The sequence below is a fragment of the Echiichthys vipera genome, assembly GCF_963691815.1.
Source record: "Echiichthys vipera genome assembly, chromosome: 5".
Classification (NCBI taxonomy): domain Eukaryota; kingdom Metazoa; phylum Chordata; class Actinopteri; order Perciformes; family Trachinidae; genus Echiichthys; species Echiichthys vipera.
In genome coordinates, this window is record NC_139830.1 from 6,913,614 (window position 1) to 6,933,882 (window position 20,269).

General features: G+C 42.4%; 3 protein-coding genes across 4 annotated transcripts; 2 read left to right on the forward strand and 1 right to left on the reverse strand.

Annotated features, from left to right (window-relative positions):
* Positions 1–826: 826 nt before the first annotated feature.
* Positions 827–7,381, forward strand: mfrp (membrane frizzled-related protein; the record flags this gene model as incomplete). Its single annotated transcript, XM_083913517.1, has 13 exons — positions 827–880; positions 2,573–2,681; positions 3,300–3,425; positions 3,617–3,784; positions 3,953–4,172; positions 4,690–4,820; positions 5,153–5,278; positions 5,374–5,450; positions 5,547–5,695; positions 5,784–5,914; positions 6,264–6,398; positions 6,647–6,774; positions 7,157–7,381. The coding sequence occupies 13 exons, from the start codon at positions 827–829 to the stop codon at positions 7,379–7,381; spliced, it is 1,779 nt and encodes a 592-aa protein (XP_083769643.1).
* A 571-nt stretch (positions 7,382–7,952) lies between these two features.
* nudt8 (nudix hydrolase 8) lies at positions 7,953–13,099 on the reverse strand. Of its 2 annotated transcripts, none has more exons than XM_083914674.1 (5): positions 13,050–13,099; positions 10,700–11,593; positions 10,487–10,619; positions 9,736–9,813; positions 7,953–8,914 (listed from the first exon to the last, which is right to left on the reverse strand). In XM_083914674.1, exons 2-5 carry the CDS (start codon positions 11,590–11,592, stop codon positions 8,777–8,779), a joined length of 1,242 nt encoding a protein of 413 aa, XP_083770800.1. In that variant the 5' UTR covers position 11,593; positions 13,050–13,099; the 3' UTR covers positions 7,953–8,776. The 2 variants fall into 2 exon arrangements, with proteins under 2 accessions (XP_083770800.1, XP_083770799.1); XM_083914673.1 differs by having other exon boundaries at positions 7,953–8,962.
* Positions 13,100–13,874: 775 nt separating this feature from the next.
* ftr86 (finTRIM family, member 86) lies at positions 13,875–18,958 on the forward strand. The gene is made up of 10 exons (XM_083913366.1): positions 13,875–14,483; positions 14,869–14,964; positions 15,103–15,336; positions 15,477–15,639; positions 15,719–15,808; positions 15,950–16,000; positions 16,119–16,160; positions 17,032–17,097; positions 17,199–17,401; positions 18,438–18,958. The coding sequence occupies exons 1-10, from the start codon at positions 13,974–13,976 to the stop codon at positions 18,771–18,773; spliced, it is 1,791 nt and encodes a 596-aa protein (XP_083769492.1). The 5' UTR covers positions 13,875–13,973; the 3' UTR covers positions 18,774–18,958.
* Positions 18,959–20,269: the final 1,311 nt, after the last annotated feature.

Genomic DNA, 20,269 nt, shown 5'->3' on the forward strand with positions numbered 1-20,269 from the left:
TATTAGGATACGGGACTGCTATGCCATGAGCCAGCTTTGAGAATAGGCAATTCCAAATCTCACAATCTCTTCAGAACTTTTTGCTAGTAGTCACCATTCCCACACCGAATCTCACCACAACGCTGTTGTTTCACTGCCTAAATACCCAGAAGTATTACTCAGAGTGTCTCTGTGCCAATGTTTTTGTGTGTAGTGCTCTTGTGTGTATTTGTTTGTTGGTGCACATGCTCGTAGGGTTTGCAAACGTGCGTGTGAATGAAACATTTTAGGAGCTTAAAAGATCATTACGGGGATTATAGAGGTTTAACAGGGACCCCCAGCTCCACCTCCACCCTCACCCCTTCTCCCCTTCCCTGTCCTCCCACCTCCTCCAAGGGGCTCAGTCCTCTCAGCTGACTCGGCTTTGTTCAACACTGTGAAGGAGTTTCTAAAACTCTTTTGTAACCACTCACACATCATGAGAAATACACAGCCATGCTGCAAAAACAGACAAAAGGCAGAAGAATAGCAGCAAACTTGGATCTTTCTTTAAAACTGGTGGTTGAAAATTTGAATTTTGGTATTTTTCCATTTTTATCTGGATTACATTGATGGATAACCAACAAAGAGCTCTGCTGTGCTGGAGGACTGAAGGCCGTGAGCTTACTACACCTCAGTGGAAGTTTGCTGTTGGAGCAAAGGGCGAACAATGTTAAGAAAACCCAGGAAAACATTGTCAACATTCCCTCGTGTAGAAACATCTCTCTTTACAATGTCACCACTGATGTGTTTATCACATCGGGATCTTTAAGAAGAGGAGCACAGAAAGAGTGACAGCGCACTAAAGATGTCTGACCTCAGTCAAGTCGCAGTGTACGCAGACTCTTCAGATATTTATAAGGTGAGTGGGGATGATGAGATGGATGATGATGGTTAATGAAGGTGCTGTATAGTGGGAAAAGTCGGGAGATTGGTCAGCACCACTGCACGGATGCACCACTGAACCCTATTTATGGGGTGGAAGTAGCTCAGTCCATAGGTGACTTGGCTGGGAATCGGAGGGTCACGGGTTCGAGTTCCTGTATGGAGCATGGACTGGTGGCTGGAGAGGTGCCAGTTCATCTCCTGGACACTGCCAAGGTGCTGTTAAGTAAGGCTCCGAACCCCTGGTCCATTGTGATCATCAAAGAAACACTGAAAGCTGTGTGATTTTGCCCATTTGTTGTTTTCTTTAAGATGGAAACTTACATTTGTCACTAGTGCATTGTATGGGTTAGTATTTAGAGTGAGGCTATATCCTAACTTTTGCTGAACAGAAGCTACCGTGGCCACAAGAAACAAAAACACGGTGAAAGCACATTGGATTTCCCAAGATTCTCTTCAGTCAGTTGCTTTAAAGCCGCTATAATCAATAATTGTGTGAAAACAATGTATCACACGACAAATTGAAAACAAGCTGACAGTGTGGAAGTTGTGTTTACTAGTAGTGATGAACCTACAGAGATTATGCCCTTGACTTTAAGAGCTTCATAGAGAGTTTCAGCTCGTTATTTAGCCGGTTCACAATTATACTGTCTTCGTTCACTCTCACCGTTCTCATGGCGCCGTTTCATCAGATATTTTTCTCATTTACAACTTAAACACACAACTCCAAATAAATGATCATGTTTCTCCTTGAGCTTTTCTAGATCAAAGCACTTAAAAACACAAACCAGCATTCACACACACATTCATGCAAAGGCTAGTACCATGCCAGGTGCCACCTGCTCATCAGGAGTGCTAAAAATTGTTGGGATTGGGATTCAGTATCTCTCCCAAGGGCACCTCAGCATGTAGACTGCACGGGCCGCGCATTGAGTCACCGACCTTTTGAGTGTAGGGGACGACTGCTCTATATCCTGAGCCCCTATAACGCATCTACTGTAACTTAAAAAATGATATGCCAATATAGTGTTCACAACTTGCTTCTGCTAGACACCATCATTAGGGGACCTGACTGGGAACATATGGAGTAGGACCATAAACACAAAATGTAGTTAACAAACTGACTCATGTCTGTTACACAGGAATGTCTACCTAAAGTCCGCTAACATTAGCTAACAGCAGCGACCATGAGCTCCTCGTCACCAAGTAAAGCTGTAAGAGATGTGTTTCTCATGAGTTCAACTTTTTATTTGAAAAAGTAAGAGTATATCAAATAAGCACTTTTAAATGGTAATTGGACTTTTACTTATATAGCGCCTTTCTAGTCTTCTACTACTCAAGGCGCTTTCACACTACTTGTCACATTCACACAGATGGCAGTGGACATCTACGTACCATCTAATCTAACCATTCACACCACATGCACACACCCGTGAGCAGCAAGGGGAGCAATTTGGGGTTCAGTGTCTGGCCCAAGGACACTTCGACATGGACCGGGGAAACCGGGGATCAAACTACTGACTACTCTTGAAAAGAAGACAATCGCTCTACCTCTGAGCCACATATGCCTCAAATGTACAAATCTTTTGTCTGTAACTGCATGAAGTATATTTGTATTTTTTTAAATCGACAGTTTCATTTCCCCTTCCTTGTGTCCTGTTTTCCGCAGAATGTTTTCTGTAACCCTGCCTTTGAGCTGGAGGGGGAGCGAGAGGAGAGGGCGGAGGGATTCAGGACAACCTTGTCCACCCCTGAACCATTCAAACCGCCAGCAGCTGGTGAGTCAGCCAATCAGCTTGCTGCTTTCAGTGACTAAACTTGAACTGTATTACACTGTGTATGTGTATTGGATTAGTTACTTCATTGCATCACCTAGACTCTGCTGGCTTTAAATCCAGTTCTCTTGAAGAATAGAAAACAAGTTTTTTCTAACGATGGATTAGGGGAAATCCAACCGTGTTAAAATGGCGAAGGTCAGTTCACTGGTCATGGTGGCTCCTACTTAGCCTGTGATAACAGTCTCATAATGTCTCCTGTGAATCTGGAGGAACTTTCTTAAAAAGAGGAAATAGCCTTGATGATGTCATAGTGATGTCATCAGACTTATCTCAATTTGGGCTTGGGGACTAAAAGCATAAAAGAAAGCCTGTATTAAAAACTGCAGGTGTAAAGTTGAAAGACATGAGAATGTATCCAGCAGGCAGGTCTATGAAAGACAATGTTGCATTATGGGAAATGCAGGGCCCTGCAGTGCTCGGCTCCGGATGTTTTGATTTTGATCATTGCTTTTTCAAGAAGGTTAAAATCATGAAAGTATAAGAACTCTGGTAGCAACCAAGACCTCCCCTGTTCCGTCACAAACCATTGTTTATGTTTATGTGTGCTTTGTTATTCAGGTCTTTTTAGGGTGTGTGTGATGCGTCTACGGGACCCAGGTTGTGGCTGGGGGGTGGTGGTGGTCTCTGCCGCTGCCCTGCTCCTGTTAGCAGCCCTCGGACTGGCGCTGGCCCTGATCCTTACACGTGAGACACTGCTGCGCCTCAGATTAGTCTTCTTAGTAAAAAGGAAATACATGGAACTGAGTTAAAACTTACAACAGATCCATTTTATACATTATGATCACTGCCCTATTTGTCTATCTAGAGTCTCTTCTCTGACAAGTTTGCCTTGTCACATTTCCATCCGTTACCGTCTTTGTTTTTACCTGGTTTAGAGATAAAAGGCCAGGCAGTGGAGGATCAGTTGGTGTCCACCAGCCCCCCAGACCTGCTTAATGCAGGGGATGTAGCGTCCCATACTTTACCCACGGTCTCTGCCAACAGAAGTCAACAGGAAAGTACAACCACACCACAGCCTGCTACGATGCCACCATCTGAAATACGTAAGAAATGCAAGCAAAATGGTTACTTACATTGTAATTCCATATAAAAAAAACATGCAAGGTCAATTTCATGACCATCCTCACACAGTAAAAATGTTATATTTTCTTAATCTGGAAGCCCTTTTCTTTTACTGCCACTGAAACAAGGTCATCCTTTCTGTCTCTCAGGGTGTGGAGAGGTGCTCACTGACTCAGAGGGCAGTTTCAGTTCTCCAAACCACCCCGGCTCTTACCCCCCGAACTTGCTGTGTGTTTGGGTGATCAGAGTCCCACCCCCCTCCCTGGTCCAGATCCACATTTCCTCTCTGACTGTAGAGGGACCATCTCCCTGTCTGTTTGACTGGCTCGAGGTGCAGGAGCAGATAGAACAGAGCTCTGTGGTGACCAGGTTGGTCGGACCACAACTAAATCCATAAATCAGATATTTTCAGGGCCTCGGTCAGATGTTGTTTTCGGCAACAACATCAACATTGGAGTGTATAAAATGTCAGACAGACCTGGAAATAAAATCTGAAAATGAACTAGAGTTATGTAAAACTAACTTTTCAAACATTTCCATTAATGTTCTCCCCCAAGGAACATTACAGGGTTCATGTCATTGCCTTGAATTGTTGGTAGATGTCACTAAAGGTCTGTGCATAACAAGAGAGTGCTTCCATTTACTGAAGGCTTCTTGGAAAGACCTCAGTAGCCTACATGTGGAAACTTTGACCTTTGCGTTTACTTGCGTTCTTGGAAAGACGACTAATGAAATTCTAAAAGTATTACATAACTTGCTCACAAATCCTTATAAGAATTCATAGATCAAAGTTCAGACTTGAATGGCAACTCCAAAGCTGTGACCTGAAAAAAACCCCAGAGATTATTCTGAATGAAAGGTTATTAAAAAAGCTTCTCTCCTGCAGGTTCTGTGGTAACGTAGCACCCCCGACAGTCAACACAAACAGCAGCACAGTGTGGGTCACCTTCCACTCGGATGCCAGCATCGCAGGCAGTGGCTTTACCGCACAGTACAGGGCAATACTGCCTGGACACAGTCAGTAGTGTGTGTGTGTGTGTGTGTGTGTGTGTGTGTGTGTGTGTGTGTGTGTGTGTGTGTGTGTGTGTGTATGTGTTTGTGTGCGTGCATCTGAAATTACATGAGCTCATTTATATGGAAGAGGACTGGGGCCAAGTAAAAATGTATCTGAGTTCTGAGTTCAAAGTCTTGTAAAGAGATAAAAGTCCAAATTCTGACGTTGTTCTCGAAATTCTGACTTTAAACCACTTTGAACTCCAAGCTCAAAACATTTTCATTCACATCATGGCCCACTCCTCTTCTGTACATTTGCATTCATGTGCATGTATCTACTTTGTGTCTTTTCTCAGAGAGCTGCTCAAGAGGAGAGTTCATGTGTGGCAGTGGTCGCTGTCTGCTGCCTGTGTCAGTGTGCGACGGTCACCCAAACTGCCATGACCAAACAGATGAGGCAAACTGCAGTCATAAACACAAAGGTGAGAGAGCATGAAATGAAGTTAAACGCACTTGAGAGGGACCCAGAACACAAGAGTGGACTCATGGACTTCGTTCCCATCTGTTTTTTTCACAGACTGCGGTGGGAAGAAAACTGGGCCGTATGGTTACCTGTCAAGTCCAAACCACCCCAGGCCTTATCCTCACCAGCAGGCACTGTCTTCAACACTTTGCACTGCCAAACTGCCTATTACATGGCTGTGAAATGTGCATTTTTCCCTAATCTGGAGTTCTTCTGTCTCCCATCAGTTGTGCGTATGGTATATATCTGTTGAGGAGGGTCACGTCATCACACTGAACTTCAGGAACTTCAGCCTGGAGACTCAGGACGTGTGTGAGTTTGACTACGTGGAGGTGCACGACAGCGTCAACACAGGAGCCGGCAGAGTGCTGGGAAGGTTAGACCAAAGTCATGCTGCGACATCGTGCGAGTTATCTAAACGCAGTGTTGTGAAGCAGCTTTTGTTTCCTCTACCTTTGTCTCAGGTTTTGCGGCACCACCTTCCCTCCGGACCTGACCTCCTCCGGCCCCCACATGACTGTGGTGTTTGTGGCTGATGAGGGAGTGGCCGACAGCGGCTTTAATGCAACATACCAGGCTGTGTCTGTACTGGACAGTGAGTTCTTGTGTTTTATATAAAGCAAATAAGTATTGTATTAGTTATTTGACTTGCCCCTGATCACTCTCTTCCTGTGTTTTACTTCTTCCTTTGTTCCTCCTCTTCCCCCTTTAATGTCTTTCCTTCTTCCTTCCTTCTAATACTCCATTTCTTCTCCTTGCTTCCTTCTTTCTATATGACCTCAATTTACTCTTCAAAAATTTGTATTTATACCAATATATACCCTTGTTGAACTCTTTTAAATGCCTCTTTTCTTTCCTATTATTGTACTTTCTTCCTCTTCCAATGCCTCTTCACATTGTCATTTGTTGCTTTATAAAACCGTCTCCTGTGTTTCTATCTAAAGGGACATGTGGTCCCAGCCAGTTTGCTTGCAGTACGGGTGAGTGTCTTCAGCAGCAGTGGTTGTGCGATGGGTGGAACGACTGCCCTGATGGAGCAGATGAGCAGGGCTGCGAAAACTCCACTTACCCTCCCTTCAGTGAGTCCGTGTTATCGCTGACCCCGATCACAGTCACAGATACAGTAGTTTTTGTTTCCAGAGCCAGAGTTTTGCTGTTGAAGTCACAGAATAATAGTTTTCAGCTCACTGGAAAACTCTGCGTTGACCTTCAATCGCATCATTTCCTTTTTTCTATTAGAGGCAGGAAGTTGTCGGATGTCAAATATTACACTTCATACTTGTAACATTAGAATAGGACTGATTTCTTTCTCTTTCCATACCCTCAGCTTCATCGTGTGAGTTCATTGAGGTAGAGATGTGTCAAGGCCTCAGCTACAACCTCACCTCATTCCCAAACATCTGGCTGTCCATTGCTGATCAGAGAGAAGCTGCCACAGTGCTGCGACAGTACCGGGTAAAAACTACTATCATAACTTAACCACTTCTTGTTGCTGCCGTATAACCTTAAAACCGGGGCAGTTTGGTAGAACAAACAAACATCAACTAGAGACCAGCCGCAACGCCAAATCAGGTCAGGGGTGTAAGGCTCACACGATCTTCGAACTTGACCTTGATTTTAAACTCAACAACGTAGCTTTCATTACTGCATCTTGCATGGTTGTAATGCTATCAGGGTCTGGCTGCAGACAGACATATAAACACCTTGCAAAGTACACAAAACTGCCTCTGTGGTAGTTCCTACGACAGTGACCTGACAGCATTTAAAAGCTAAACAGCTGTTTCAAGCTTTCAAGACGTTCAACCCCACACACTCTTTTCTCCATTGTGTTGTCCAGGTGCTGATGGAGCTGGCATGTTTCGAGCCCTTGCAGAGGCTAGTGTGTGGGATGTTTCTGCCCCAGTGCAGTCCTCAGGGTGGTGTCCTCCAGCCCTGCCGCTCAGTCTGCTCCTCTGCCGAGCAGCAATGCAGCCAAGCCCTGGATCTCTTCTCCTTCAGCTGGCCCTTCAACTGCCACCTCCTGCCTGACTCACAGAACCCCATGGAGTGCTCACTGCCGTGATGCTTCAGAAGTTTTCAGTTTCAGCGTTGTTACCAAGAGAGAATCATCTCCACCTCACAAATTTGCAGCAGTACTTGAGGACCAAAAGGCCTGCATTTTACAGAACCGGAGACACATTTTCTGGACTCATGCATTCAAGAGAGTGCTTACTGTAGAAAGACTGCAACCTTCATTACACACTACTGCCTGTTTAGCCTGTGGTGCATGCAGGAAACTGCGGCACAGTAGCCATTTTTAAAAGAAAAGCTTTAAAGTACAAAAATTAAAATACATTTTTCAAGTTTTTGTGATCCAGATACCAACTAAACAAAATTTACTTTTTATTTATAATCTCCCCCACCAACACAAACTGCTGTAAATTGTCTTTTTGCACTATTTATTGCTTTAATGTCAATTACTTAAAAATAGATCTCCCCTAAAAAGAATGAATACAAATGTAATACCTTTAAAACAACCTTTATTGCATTGTTCAACATACCACACAATGTGCTTGTATCATTTCAGTGTTTATAACAGTCCAGATTTGATCTAGTGCAAGACAAAAATGGCCATGAGCTTAATCACACTGGGAAAATGATCTTGGCTATAGAGTTGAAGTCCACTTATTTTTGAAAAATATACGTAAGGTAGTTAATCATTTTTTCGTCCCGTCGGGCCCTGAATTACACGTGGTTTCACACAAAACTAAATGGTACCACGTCAAAGCGCGACTTTCTTGACTTGCAAAATTATCTTTTAAAATCGACAGACATCATATTTGCTATTCATGGCACAATTCAAACAGGATCAAAAAACTATTTGTCACTCACCGTTCATATTTCTTTGGATATAAGGTCCCATGAGTTACACCAGCAGGGGAGGGACTTCACCACTCTTCAGCAGTGCTTTGCTGAGCCCACATGATAAAATGTAACAAATACAAACCTCATGGGACACTCATAAGTCATCTCAGTGACTCACTGAGTTAACTTTTTAAAAATCAATTTTCTCTGTTAATTGCTGGTACAGAGGATTTCAAGCTGAATTAATACACTTGTAAATATTTGAAAGAAAGAATCATTTGGTTACAATAAAGTACTGGCACAGCTTGTTGATGTTTTACTTCATGATCTGTTCCACAAATGAATGGCCAAGACTTCAATATCTGCTCTTTATCTTTATTTAGCCACAATCTTTTACACTTGATCCATTTAATAGAGATTCTTCTACACAAAGTGCACAGGTGGAAAAAGACATCTCCGGATTGGAAAGGAAGAATTTAACTACATGTCTTAAATTATTTCACATTGATTCCTGACATGATTTTGCTTCGCAACGCTTGATTTCACATTTGCCATCAAGTCACACGATGAGTGTGCTTTAGTTTTGTAAGTGAACTGTAAATTAAAGAAACTGCTAAAGAGGGACAATGAGTTTAAGGGTATGGTCTAGGGCGACGGCTGTCAGGCCCCACACTCGATGTTTCCCGTTACGAAACACTGGGAGTGTGTATCCGTACTTGTCACCGGTGCGGAAATGTGTGTAGCCGCGGTTCTGAGGGTTGCACAAGTGGGACAAGGACAGGGTGAAAATCTCCTCAACCTGCGACAGAAACAGGCAAAGGCAGCACAGTTTTCATCTTTGGATCTCAATAGAAAAACTGTGTTTTTTTTAACAATATATTTGTTTGTTTACTTGTCTTTTGTACTTTCAGTTTTCTAGTTTAAACAGAGAAACATTAGTTGAAAAGAAATGCCCAGATGATAAAACCTATAGGCTGGATTGAACAATTGAGTGTTTGGGTAGATGATATGAAACAAAGTCACCAGTGGAGATCATTTGGTACAATACTACAATAAAAACGACTGTAATATAGTCGAGAATGGAGGTGAGCTGGAGCCAGGTCAACAACCTTGCCCTCAATGGAAACAAAACAAAAGAACTGGTTTTGGACTTCAGAAGACTGAAACATAATGTTCAACATCCCATCAGCATCAGGAGTAAGGGGTTGAGGCAGTTCAGAGTTTCAGAAATGAGTCCTGTGTCCAGTGCTGTCAGACTGCTGAACACAGCGCCCAGTTGATGCCTTTTGTTTTACTATGTTGCATCTTAAACACAGTGTTATACTTTCAAAGTGTTATATTATATAGTTATAGTTTCTTCCTTAATTGACATCTACAGGCCCAATGACATTCCAATGTACAGTCAGTGACAATTAAAGTATCTCTAGTGTTCATTAGGACTGGGTATGACAGTAGTGTGACCTTCTACAGTTAGAAAGAGAGACATTGTTATGGAGAAAAAAAATCACTGACATACATGTCCCACTAAAACATATATCAAATATAGGAAGTGTTAAAATATGACGACTGTACCTCTCCAGGGTTTGGTTTGAAGGACAACTCCTCTAGTGGGCCCAGGTTAGCCAGCACAGGGGCTACCATCATCCCTGACTGGTGAGAGAAACAAATGATAATGTTTTGAAATAATTATTAGTGTCTGCGTTAGTGACACAAAACGTTTTGTTCTTTGTTATCAAGATAGAATCATCTGCGGCCCAACCTTATGACGAAGCAGAGTCTGTATAGTAGTGGATAAACACAAGTTACTGTGGGCCTAATCAGGCTACACTCAAGGCTAGTGCTGGGGCAATATATCGATTCATCAAGTATTCAATTGGCAAACATTGATAATAAACACTTTAGACAATCAAATGAGTGTGAACAGGATGTATCCTTCCCATGTCATTGTAAATGGAAACAAACAATGACCATGTTACTTTTAGCTCTTGGAATATCTGAGCAGCATTATTTAATATGTTTATTATTTTTCCAATAACTTTTACACAGTGAATGAATAATCAAAACATCTGACAGATTGATCGCTATTTAAAATAATTGTGCAGCCTTATCTAAGCCTATATAACACCTTTTAAAAGCAAATGAAAAAAAAAGAAAGAAAGATAATTGTAACCAAAACAAAGAGCAATCAATGAAGGGCCACCACAATTTTATAATGCCTGCCATACATTCATAAAAAACATAAATCTGTCATGACAGTTTAAATCTATACCTAGCATTGAGCCAAGTGGAGTAATTATACCCTTAGAGACACAACAGCACTCACCATGTCCCTGAGAGGTTTCAAAGTGCCCCAGACCTTCTCTGTTGCCACAGAAACACCCAGTTCCTCCCTGGCTTCCCTCAAAGCTGTGGCCACCACATCTCTATCTGATGGATCACTCTTTCCTCCTGCAAAGCTACAAATGACTTGATATGAGGACAGATACACTACTCAACTTACTTTCTAAATCAATGTAGTTTCCAGCCTGCCGCTTACCTGACATCTCCCTTGTGCCGGCCCTTAAGTGTGCTGGAGCGCAGGGTAAAGAGAATTGCCGGCTCCCCCTCAACCGAGCACAGAGACACCAGGACTGACGCGCATCTCTGCTGTTTCTTTCCCTGGCTCTGACTTGCCCCCTTCTTCCCCTTGTCCACCTCGTACAGCTTCAAGTTGGGCCCCAGGGTCTGTCGACACCTGTTTTCATTCTTCAGGGATAGACAGTCTCTCCAGGCGTCTGTCACATGAGGGGCAGCCTGATGAACTGCTCTGGTTTTGTGAAAAAAGAGGCTAGAGGGTTGTTGTCTATTGTGAAAGTAGTTCAAAGTCCATGGCATATGTGTCGATGAGTTGAAATGTCTAACAAAGTGCTGTCTGCAATATAAATGGTTTTGAAGAAAGTTACACTGAGTCTTATAGGTGAAAGGGAGTGAAAGCTGGCACATGTTCCAAGGCCTTCTCCAGGGTTGAAGGCAAGTTGTGTTAATTAAAGAGTCCCAGTTAGTTCTGACAGCTTTAAGGTTTTGACCTACATCTTTAACTACAGTGCATTTCCAAGAGTCAGATGCTTGTTTGGATTTTGCAGAGGCAGAAACCTGAGAGGGGTGATGATGGCTGGTTTTGGATGGGAGGTTTTGAAATGAAGCCTCTTTCAGCGTATCACAGTCCAATGTAAGTGAAGACAGCTGTGACGAACGGGATACAGTCTCTGTGAAAAGTGATGACCCTTCCTTACTTCCACGAATCCGTCCATTTCCCCTTTTCTTCACATCTCTTGCACCCTGCCATCCAGCAGCAGTGTGCTCAGAGAAAGCAGAGAGGTGGGATTTTCTCAATAGCAGCAAAGGCCTTGCGGGACAAGACCATATCAGGAAGTGGAGGCCCCTGAACATCCTGTAAAAAGAAATAAAAAAACATACCAAGACAGTCTTAAAACAGTCAATAGGGCTCATACAGCTCAAAAGCCAATTCAACAGTAAATTATTGTATATTAAGTTTGGACTGTCACAGCTCAGGTGGACCATAAACGCCACTTTGCCCCCCCCCCCCTCAAACCCTAGCTGATCTGAGCGCACAAGTTTACCCAAAATCAACTAAATTTAACTGTAATACCTTAACGTTACCATCAACTCAAAACTTCAATCCTTCATACCTAGAAAGTTCAGCTGTTAGTCCATAAGTTTGCTAAAGTTTATCACAAGGCTAATAGCTTACATTTTTTACTCTTTGTATATTTTTACTCTTTGTATATTTTTACTCTTTGTATATTTTTATTATTTTTATTATGTTGTATGTATATGCCGATTGCACTGGGTCTGAGAGGACTGTAATTTCATTTTTTGCATTTTGTATGTCATGCATATTGCAATTTTTGACAATAAAACTGACTTGACTTGACTTGAGAAAGAGGCTTTTTTTTGGTGGTGTCCCAGCCACCTTCCATTAGCCTTGGTTTTTCAGTCCTGTCACTGTCAAACTTTGGCTTACTTCCTTAGAAATCTTAAATGGTGTATATCCATCCAGAGTATTGTTACAACAGCTGTTTGGTATTTAAACCGACGGATGCTAACAAAACCATATTGTTTATGCACTTATGGTGAATACAAAAGATGACTTTCTTGTCAGCAACATCCTCATTCTTAGAAAATTGAATATACACAAATCCAAGTATATGAAAGTAAAACCTTCTTTTAATATATTTCACCATGAATTTATGTTGCATGTCAAAGCCCTTAAATGTATATAAAAAAGTAATACAGTGAAACTTTAATATCATTAAAGAATATGAATGACAAAAAGCCCCATCTTTATTCTCATTTAATCATTGATGGTATTTGTTTTGTTGGATCTTATTGTATTTTATTATAACTTACACTTCTGTAAGCACCTGATCCTTCATAATACTGTGAAGAAGTTTGAGACATATTGTTTGTACATGGATTTGTGCATTCATGCGTGGACGCATCACATGCCCTGTTAGAACATAACAAAAACTTTGGCTCAATAGCTACAGCTGCTACTTAGCTAGCTTAGCTGAGTTTCGTTAGCTAACGTTACCGACAATATGTTTAAAATAAAATAACAACGTTTAACAACCGGGGTTGCTGGCTTCTCCACTGCCAACGTAAACTACCAAAAGTTGTTTATGTAGTCGTCAAGGTCTTCTTCGACTCAACGTCAAAGTGTAGCTAACGTTAGCCTGCTGAAACATACACCTGGCACAAAAACAAAGGCTAAACTTATAAATGTGGTCAACGGGAAGGATGTGACATGTCCTACGCTAAGCCATAACACGCCAATGACACATTTCCTAACTTAAAATGTCACTCAATAAGCGGAAAACACTCACCTTAAAAGCTGAATCAAACACCACCGGTGCCTCTCGTTCAGCTAGCCGCCTGCTCTGCTGCCACTAGTCAACATGGCTCAGCGTAGCTTCGAGCGCGTCACTGTTGCCCTCACTGCGCCAGGGTTGCCCACACAGCTGCCCTCACTGCGCCGTTGTGATGGCAACCCATTTCACGACTCTTCAGCTTGTATTTACTGCTAATAAGTAGATGGGGGATGGTAGGTGAGACAGAAGTAGGATTTAGTGAATCGTTTTTTTGTTTGTTTTGTTTCGTAAGTTGGATAGCATTGCATACAGTACTCCAGTACACTTGGTGGAGGTAGGCCCTATGCACCAATGTAAGTTATATGGTTGAAACTCACCATAGAAGAAGAAGGTGAGAGAACATTTACATTATTTACTGATGAAATCACTGGGAAAACCCCTCCACTGTTTGCAAATTAACATCACCAGTCAGTCTTCAGAGGTGAAAAACCAGTCTGTCCTTATTGCACTCCACATTAACCAGGCCAGAATAAAAAGCACATGTTCAGTGTAGGCCTAATGTAATTTCTAAAGATTACTACCATTACTTGTAAATTCTTAACTTTATGATATTTCTCAGTTGACAAAGTTGACAGTGACCTAAAGTTGCCATCGGTTCAGACTTCAGAGGCCAATGCTATTTGACTTGACCAATTGGAAAGCACCTATGACATCAGTGAGAGAAACTCCTCACCTCACCTGTTTTACCAGCCCCACCCTCAGGTTTCACACAGCATGAGTTTCACGTGAACTGGCATTTCAGCCTTGCCATCTCTGTGAGCGTGTGCTTTGACTTAAAAAGACATTCTAGTTCTGTAGGGACCCTGTGGTTGTCCATATACATCCAGGCCTGACCTCCAAGAAATCCACCTAATCCTTCTCGAGTCCAACCAGCTCCTTATGGCCTCAGCCTGGTCTGAAGAGGAGACCTTTGTCTGCTCAGTATGCCTGGACACCCTGAAGGAACCGGCCACCCTACCCTGTGGACATTCATACTGCTTGGCTTGTATCCAGAGCCACTGGGACACGACAGACTGCAAGGGTCAGTACAGCTGCCCCCAGTGTAGGCAGGTCTTCAACCCTCGACCCTCACTGGCTAAGAGCACTGTGCTGGTGGAGGCTATGGAGAAACTGCGAACCAGCAGCCTCAAGCAAAGGTCCTCCACAGACGTCTCCTCTGCCCCACCATCAATGCCTATCTACTTGGAGGTCCTACCCCATATAGGGCCGCGAAAGGGCAGCATATATCCTCAGCTTCCCACAGTGGACCCCAGGCCCTGCCCTCAACATAACCGACCCCTGGACCTGTTTTGCCATGAGGACAAGGAGTGCGTGTGTGAGGTGTGTTGCCAGCACGGACACAAGGGGCACCGTGTTCTCAAAGCACAGGAAGAGAGGAAGGAGAGACAGGTATGTAATGGACAAGGAAATTATCACTAGATGATATTATCAATGTTTTTCTTGTCGTTTTCTTTTTCTCTCGTGTTGGTCTTGGTGTATAAAATATGGTACAGCTGAATCATGAGTGTAGCATTTCCAAAATGTAGCTGAACTTGAAATACTTGTAAAATAGTTTTTTTTGTGCATTGGAAGTGTTCCTCTTCCTCTTCTTTAAGGTCAAAATATTTTGTGGCATCACAAATGACTCATCATAAACCACAATATACTGTAGGTCCAGTAGTGCATACTACAACTACTGTGTGGCCTCTTTTATGTACTATATAACCTACTGTATATCTACCCTAAGCCATGGATGATGATGATGATGATGATGATGTGGTGTTTGTGTGTCTAGAAAGAGCTTGTTCAGATGCAGGCCGACATACAGAAGAGAATCCAGGAGACTGAAAAGAGGCTTCTGGAGCTCCCACATGTTGCCCGCCAGCACAAGGTAAATAACAATTATGATTGTTTAGTGTAGAATCTTTTTGTACTCCTCATCATAGTCATCATTTTTGGTGTCTTGCTTGTTACATATGCACATTTACATTCTTTGTACCGCCTTCACTTCGTCTCTGTGCACTCCCAGGCCTTGGTGCAGGCTCTAGAGCAAGAGAGCACAGATTTATTCTCGGACCTCGTCAAGAACGTGAATGTCACAGGCATCCAGGTAGGCGAGGTCATCAGCACCCAGGAAACCTCCTTAGGCAGTCGGGTCGAGGGGCAGATCCACAGGCTGGAGCAGGAGGTGGCGTCACTGCGCTGGAAGAGCGAGGAGCTGGGCAGGCTGGCCGACATGCAGGACAACATCTGCTTCCTGAAGGTAATTTAGCCTGAGGCAGGGTGTTGCCAGAAATGGATTTCATCTTTAATTTCACAGGATAAATAATGAATAAGGTTCAACATCAATAAAATGGGAACTTCTGTTTTTAACTGTAATACTTTGTATCATTTAATTCAAAGCATTTCCTCATCCTGGAGCCGCTGGGTCAGGAAGGTGCCACAGGAGATTCAAGTCTGAGTCAGGAGGAAGCGGTGGTAGCCTCCATCCGCTCAGCCATGAGAGAACTACAAGGGTCAATACAGGACCTCTGCAAAGCCAGTCTGGCCAAGATCGTCACATTATGTAGGTATTCATCTTCTCTTCTCTCCTCCTCACTTCTCTCCTCTTTGTCAGATAGTAAAAACTTTCTGTGCCTTCGTAGTGAATCCCGATTTTGTGGCTTCAACACCCAACGTTGCAGCAGATACTACAGCAGCTAATAACAGTGGCCAGGCCTCCAGACAAAACACAGGTACAGTAACTGAAGATCACCCAGTGGGACACAAGCACAGATTACGCTCAAGCAGAGCACAAGTTTTTTCTGACTACTACAAACAAAAGAAAAGGACACCTTCAGATGTGTTTCTCACAACTCATTCGCTCTCTCCTGTAGTGTATGAGATGACAACAGACTCTCCAACTTTGCCACCTCCACGACCTCAAGGTAAGTTCATAAACTTCACATAGTGTGGCTCATAACACAAATGCTGTTGCTTCATCTATTCATGTTAAATTTGGTTTATGTGTTTCTTTATTTCATCTCTACCCCCATCTCTGTGAAGCTTCCGCCCCTCCTCCACCCGTCCCTCTTCCTCAAGCTCAAGGTAATAGCAAAAGCATTAGATGTTGGCTCTACACATTAAAGAGATAGTTTGGATTTAATGAAGAGGTAGTCAGTGTGTTACCTACAATAGATGGCAGTCAGCATGTCCCCAGTTTGGAGAAGCAGGCAGGAGCACAGGCACTGATGCATAGCAATGTACAGGGGCAGCAGGTAAACATAGATTTGTCACCTTTAAGAAAAGGACTACCTAAAGAAATCAATATCAATTTAAGTTTACACTTCATTTGGAATATTTTCCTTAGCTTTATCATGCTGTTAAACAGATACTGAAACCTTTATCAATGCTCTCGTCAAAGCCACCAGACTCACTTACCGCTCCCTCGATCAGTTTGTTTGCTTGTTAGTTTTGTTACTATCTAACCATTTTAAAAAAGCACAGTGACACAATAACACAAACTAACAGATCAAGGCAGTGGTCGACCAACAAGTCCTGGTTTCTGAAAGAAAAAAAAAAGTTTTTGTCAATGGAGTCGGTTGGCTTTGATGAGAGCATAGAACAGCTTCAGTTCCCCCGGTGTAAACTTTCTCAAGGTGCATGATGGCAACGTAAAGCATTGAAAATATTCCTTGTGTACACTTAAACTTACATTGAGTTTTTTGGCGTGCTTTTATTTAGTAGGATAAGATGTTTAGCTGCTGCCCCCATCCACAGCAGTACATTGATTAGCTCCCCTGATGGTGCTGTTGCTCCAAACTACTGCCATCTTTCTATAGGTAACCCTGACTATGGATAAGTACTTTATACAACACCACTTTAAAAAAATGCATCCTTTGATCAACTGCCTCTTGGAGAAGTAGAAAGTGATGCAGATGACTTTTGATCCCTGATTTTATATATCCTCCCCCCTTAGCCCCTCCTATACCATCAGTGGGACTTGATAATCCAGCGCCAAAGACAAGAGAAGAATTACTGAAATGTGAGTCCATCATACTCCATGATATGAAACAGAATACATAACAGTGTCAAAGCCTTGGGAGGGGCTCAGAGTCTTCGCTAAAATGCATCCTCTCCCTTCAGTCCGCTTCGAACCCACCATGGATGCCAACACGGTGTATCGCCAAGTGCAACTGTCAGATGGGGGTCAGAAGGCCAAGATGCGAGCTGAGAACCTGAACCTACCAGACCATCCTGAGCGCTTCCACTTCTGGAGACAGGTTCTCTGCAAAGAGCCACTGGGAGGGAGTCCTTACTACTGGGAGGTGGAGTGGACTGGCAAAAAGGTGGATGAGTGGGAAAATGGGTGGTTTCTAATACACATATGCTGCATACAATATATAATTAGAGATCATTGCTAAAAATAAGTATCACAACAGTCTGTCCGATGAAAGCTGTACTCAATATTATATCTATCACCCTCTTACTGTAAATATAAATTATACCCATTTCCACATTTTATTTTATTTTTACAGATTTCTACCAAAATACAGCCACATTTTAAAAGAAACAAATGAGTTTAAAGTGATCTGGATTTGTGTCCTCACACATCCCAAAATGTTGTACTTTCTTGCTGCAAGAGGTCACCTGTGATGAGCGCTGATTGCACCACATTGCCTCTAACCAAACCATTAAACTGCAGGGTACTTATAACATTTTTTTTTTTTTTTACCTGTTACCTATTTTCAATACATCACTAGCACCTTGTTTTTTAGGGATGGCAATGTTGGGACGGGTGGGCAGTCCACCATTTAGTCCAGGCTGACATATCGCTAACATGACCTGTGATTGGCCAAAGTCAAGGACTAGATTTTCTAAAGCTTGTAAACAGAGCCAAGGGTGTAGAGGCTTTAAATTACAATGTTAAAAACTGCCCACCCCAGGTTTAATAACTGCCATTAAATTTTGTTTCAAACATTCATGTCCCCCTGAGGATGAACTGTGACATTTTTTAAGATCCATTAACTTTTTTATTTAAAATTTTCCGCATACTAAACATTCTCATTGACTAAATGCAAAACTATTTTCCATCAGCCTCAGCTTCACTGTGTACAATGCTCTGTTAGAATGCTAATGCAATGTTTGTGTTGTTATGGGGATCATGTTAGCATGCTGACGTTGACCCAAACCCTGCACAACCCTGCCTAAGTACAGCCTCACAGAGATGCTATCAAGGCTGTCGACTCGGTCTTGTTAAATAAATACCAGTACTGAGCCCTAATCCTTAAACTGTCCACTGACATCCCCTAACATCCTTTTCATTTACCTGGTTACCAAGAGTTTGCTTCCTTTCCTAATCAAGTTTTTTTCCTGTCCATGAAGATCACCATCGGTGTGGCCTACAAGGAGATAGAGCGCAAGGGCTCTGACGACAACAGCCGCTTGGGGCACAATGCTCTGTCTTGGAGCTTGTACTGGTCCGGGACCGGCTTCTCCTTCTGGCACAATGGCGAGGAAAAACTGCTGGGCTCGCCCAAGGCCCGGCGGATCGGCGTCTATCTGGACCAGCATGCTGGGATTCTGGCCTTTTACCGCATCACCCACAACCAGGCTGATCTCATCCACCAGCACCAGAGCCAGTTCAGTGGCCCACTGTACCCAGGGTTCAGGTTCTGGGCAGGAGTAGGGGCTACAGTGGTTGTTTGCCATTTGGATTGAGTTGTATAATGATGGGCTTTTGTTTTTTTTCATACACACTGTACGTATATAACCTGCTTGTCTGGTTGGAAACATTTGACACTTTACAACTTTAATAAGGGGGTAAATGTGCTCTGGAGATCCTTCTACAAAAGAAACATGTTTGGGAAAGTTTTCTTTTCATATTATTCTTTTTGCATCATGTATATTTTCTAAAACATGTCTTTGTGAGTGAATACAAGAACTGGAAACACATTTGATCTATGCATCTTTCTTAAACAAAGTCTTTTTGGGTGAAGGTTAAAGCATTTTTGTGTGAACAGGCTAATACAGATTCTGTAAGCATACATCTACCTTCTTATGTCACTAAAGCTACCAGAGTCCTGCTGATCTTATCTTCGCTCCCCACACTTCAGTGACCTGGATGCCTTTAAGCTCCTCTTCCGTTCTCAACTTATCTGTTGTATCATCAGTACTCCCACGTGCGTTTTTATAAAACAATTGTACCTTTATTGTTCTTTTGTGCACACATTCCTTTGTCTTATCCTGATTTGTGTTCAATCAGAGATTTGTTTTGACTTAAACTCTCACCTCCTCACTCGTTGCTCTCTGTGAGGAAACTTGTTTGTGTGTCTTTCCTCTCCAAACACTCATAAGCATATCCTTGCTTTGTGCTAGTAAACTCAAGTAATTCAACACTATTCAGAGAAGGAACACAATGAAACTCTCATTTTACATGTGGTGGCAACACACATGTGGTTTGCCTTGACCTACCCTGATTGAAAAAGTTGGATGAATTAGAAAGATATAACCCTGATGACGTGGCTTCTGGGTTGAAAGCATTCATCTTGAATTAGACATAAAAAAACAAGGCATAGAAAACGATAATGTTATGTCAGTCCTCAACAATTAGCCTATTGGACCAGTGAAATGGACACATAAAAATCAGAGGCAAGGCAAGTTTTTGTATAACACATTTCAGCAACTAGGCAATTCAACAGTGTTTAACATTAACATAAAAACTATCGAGACAAACTGCAAAAGAATAGAAACAGTAATTAAAAAGAAAAGAGAACGGAAAATAAAAACAAACTAAGAATGTATAAAATCAAGTAAAATACTAACTTTAAAAAGAAGTGTGAAGCAAAGTGTTTCAGGAAAACAGAACACAAAAAAATACATAACACGTCAAACAAAAACCCACTGAGTAGCCTAAATATAATGATACAAATTTTAAAATCACTACCCATATTTGAAACTTGCGCACATAGATCGGTAAATAGTGCACCAGCATCAAAAGGTTTCCATTCTCTCCTACACTGTTCTTTCCTTTACTGCGTGAGTGGCTGTAATCTGAATTTTTAAGTCGAAATTGCACTCTCTCAATCAGAGCTCACATCAAGGATAACTTCCTTGTTACAGGTTCATGTGAATGAGTCTTTACGTTTTTTTAGACACTGCAAACTGACAGGTCTCTCTATCTCTGATTCCAAATGTAGGAACATGGCAACGGAGGA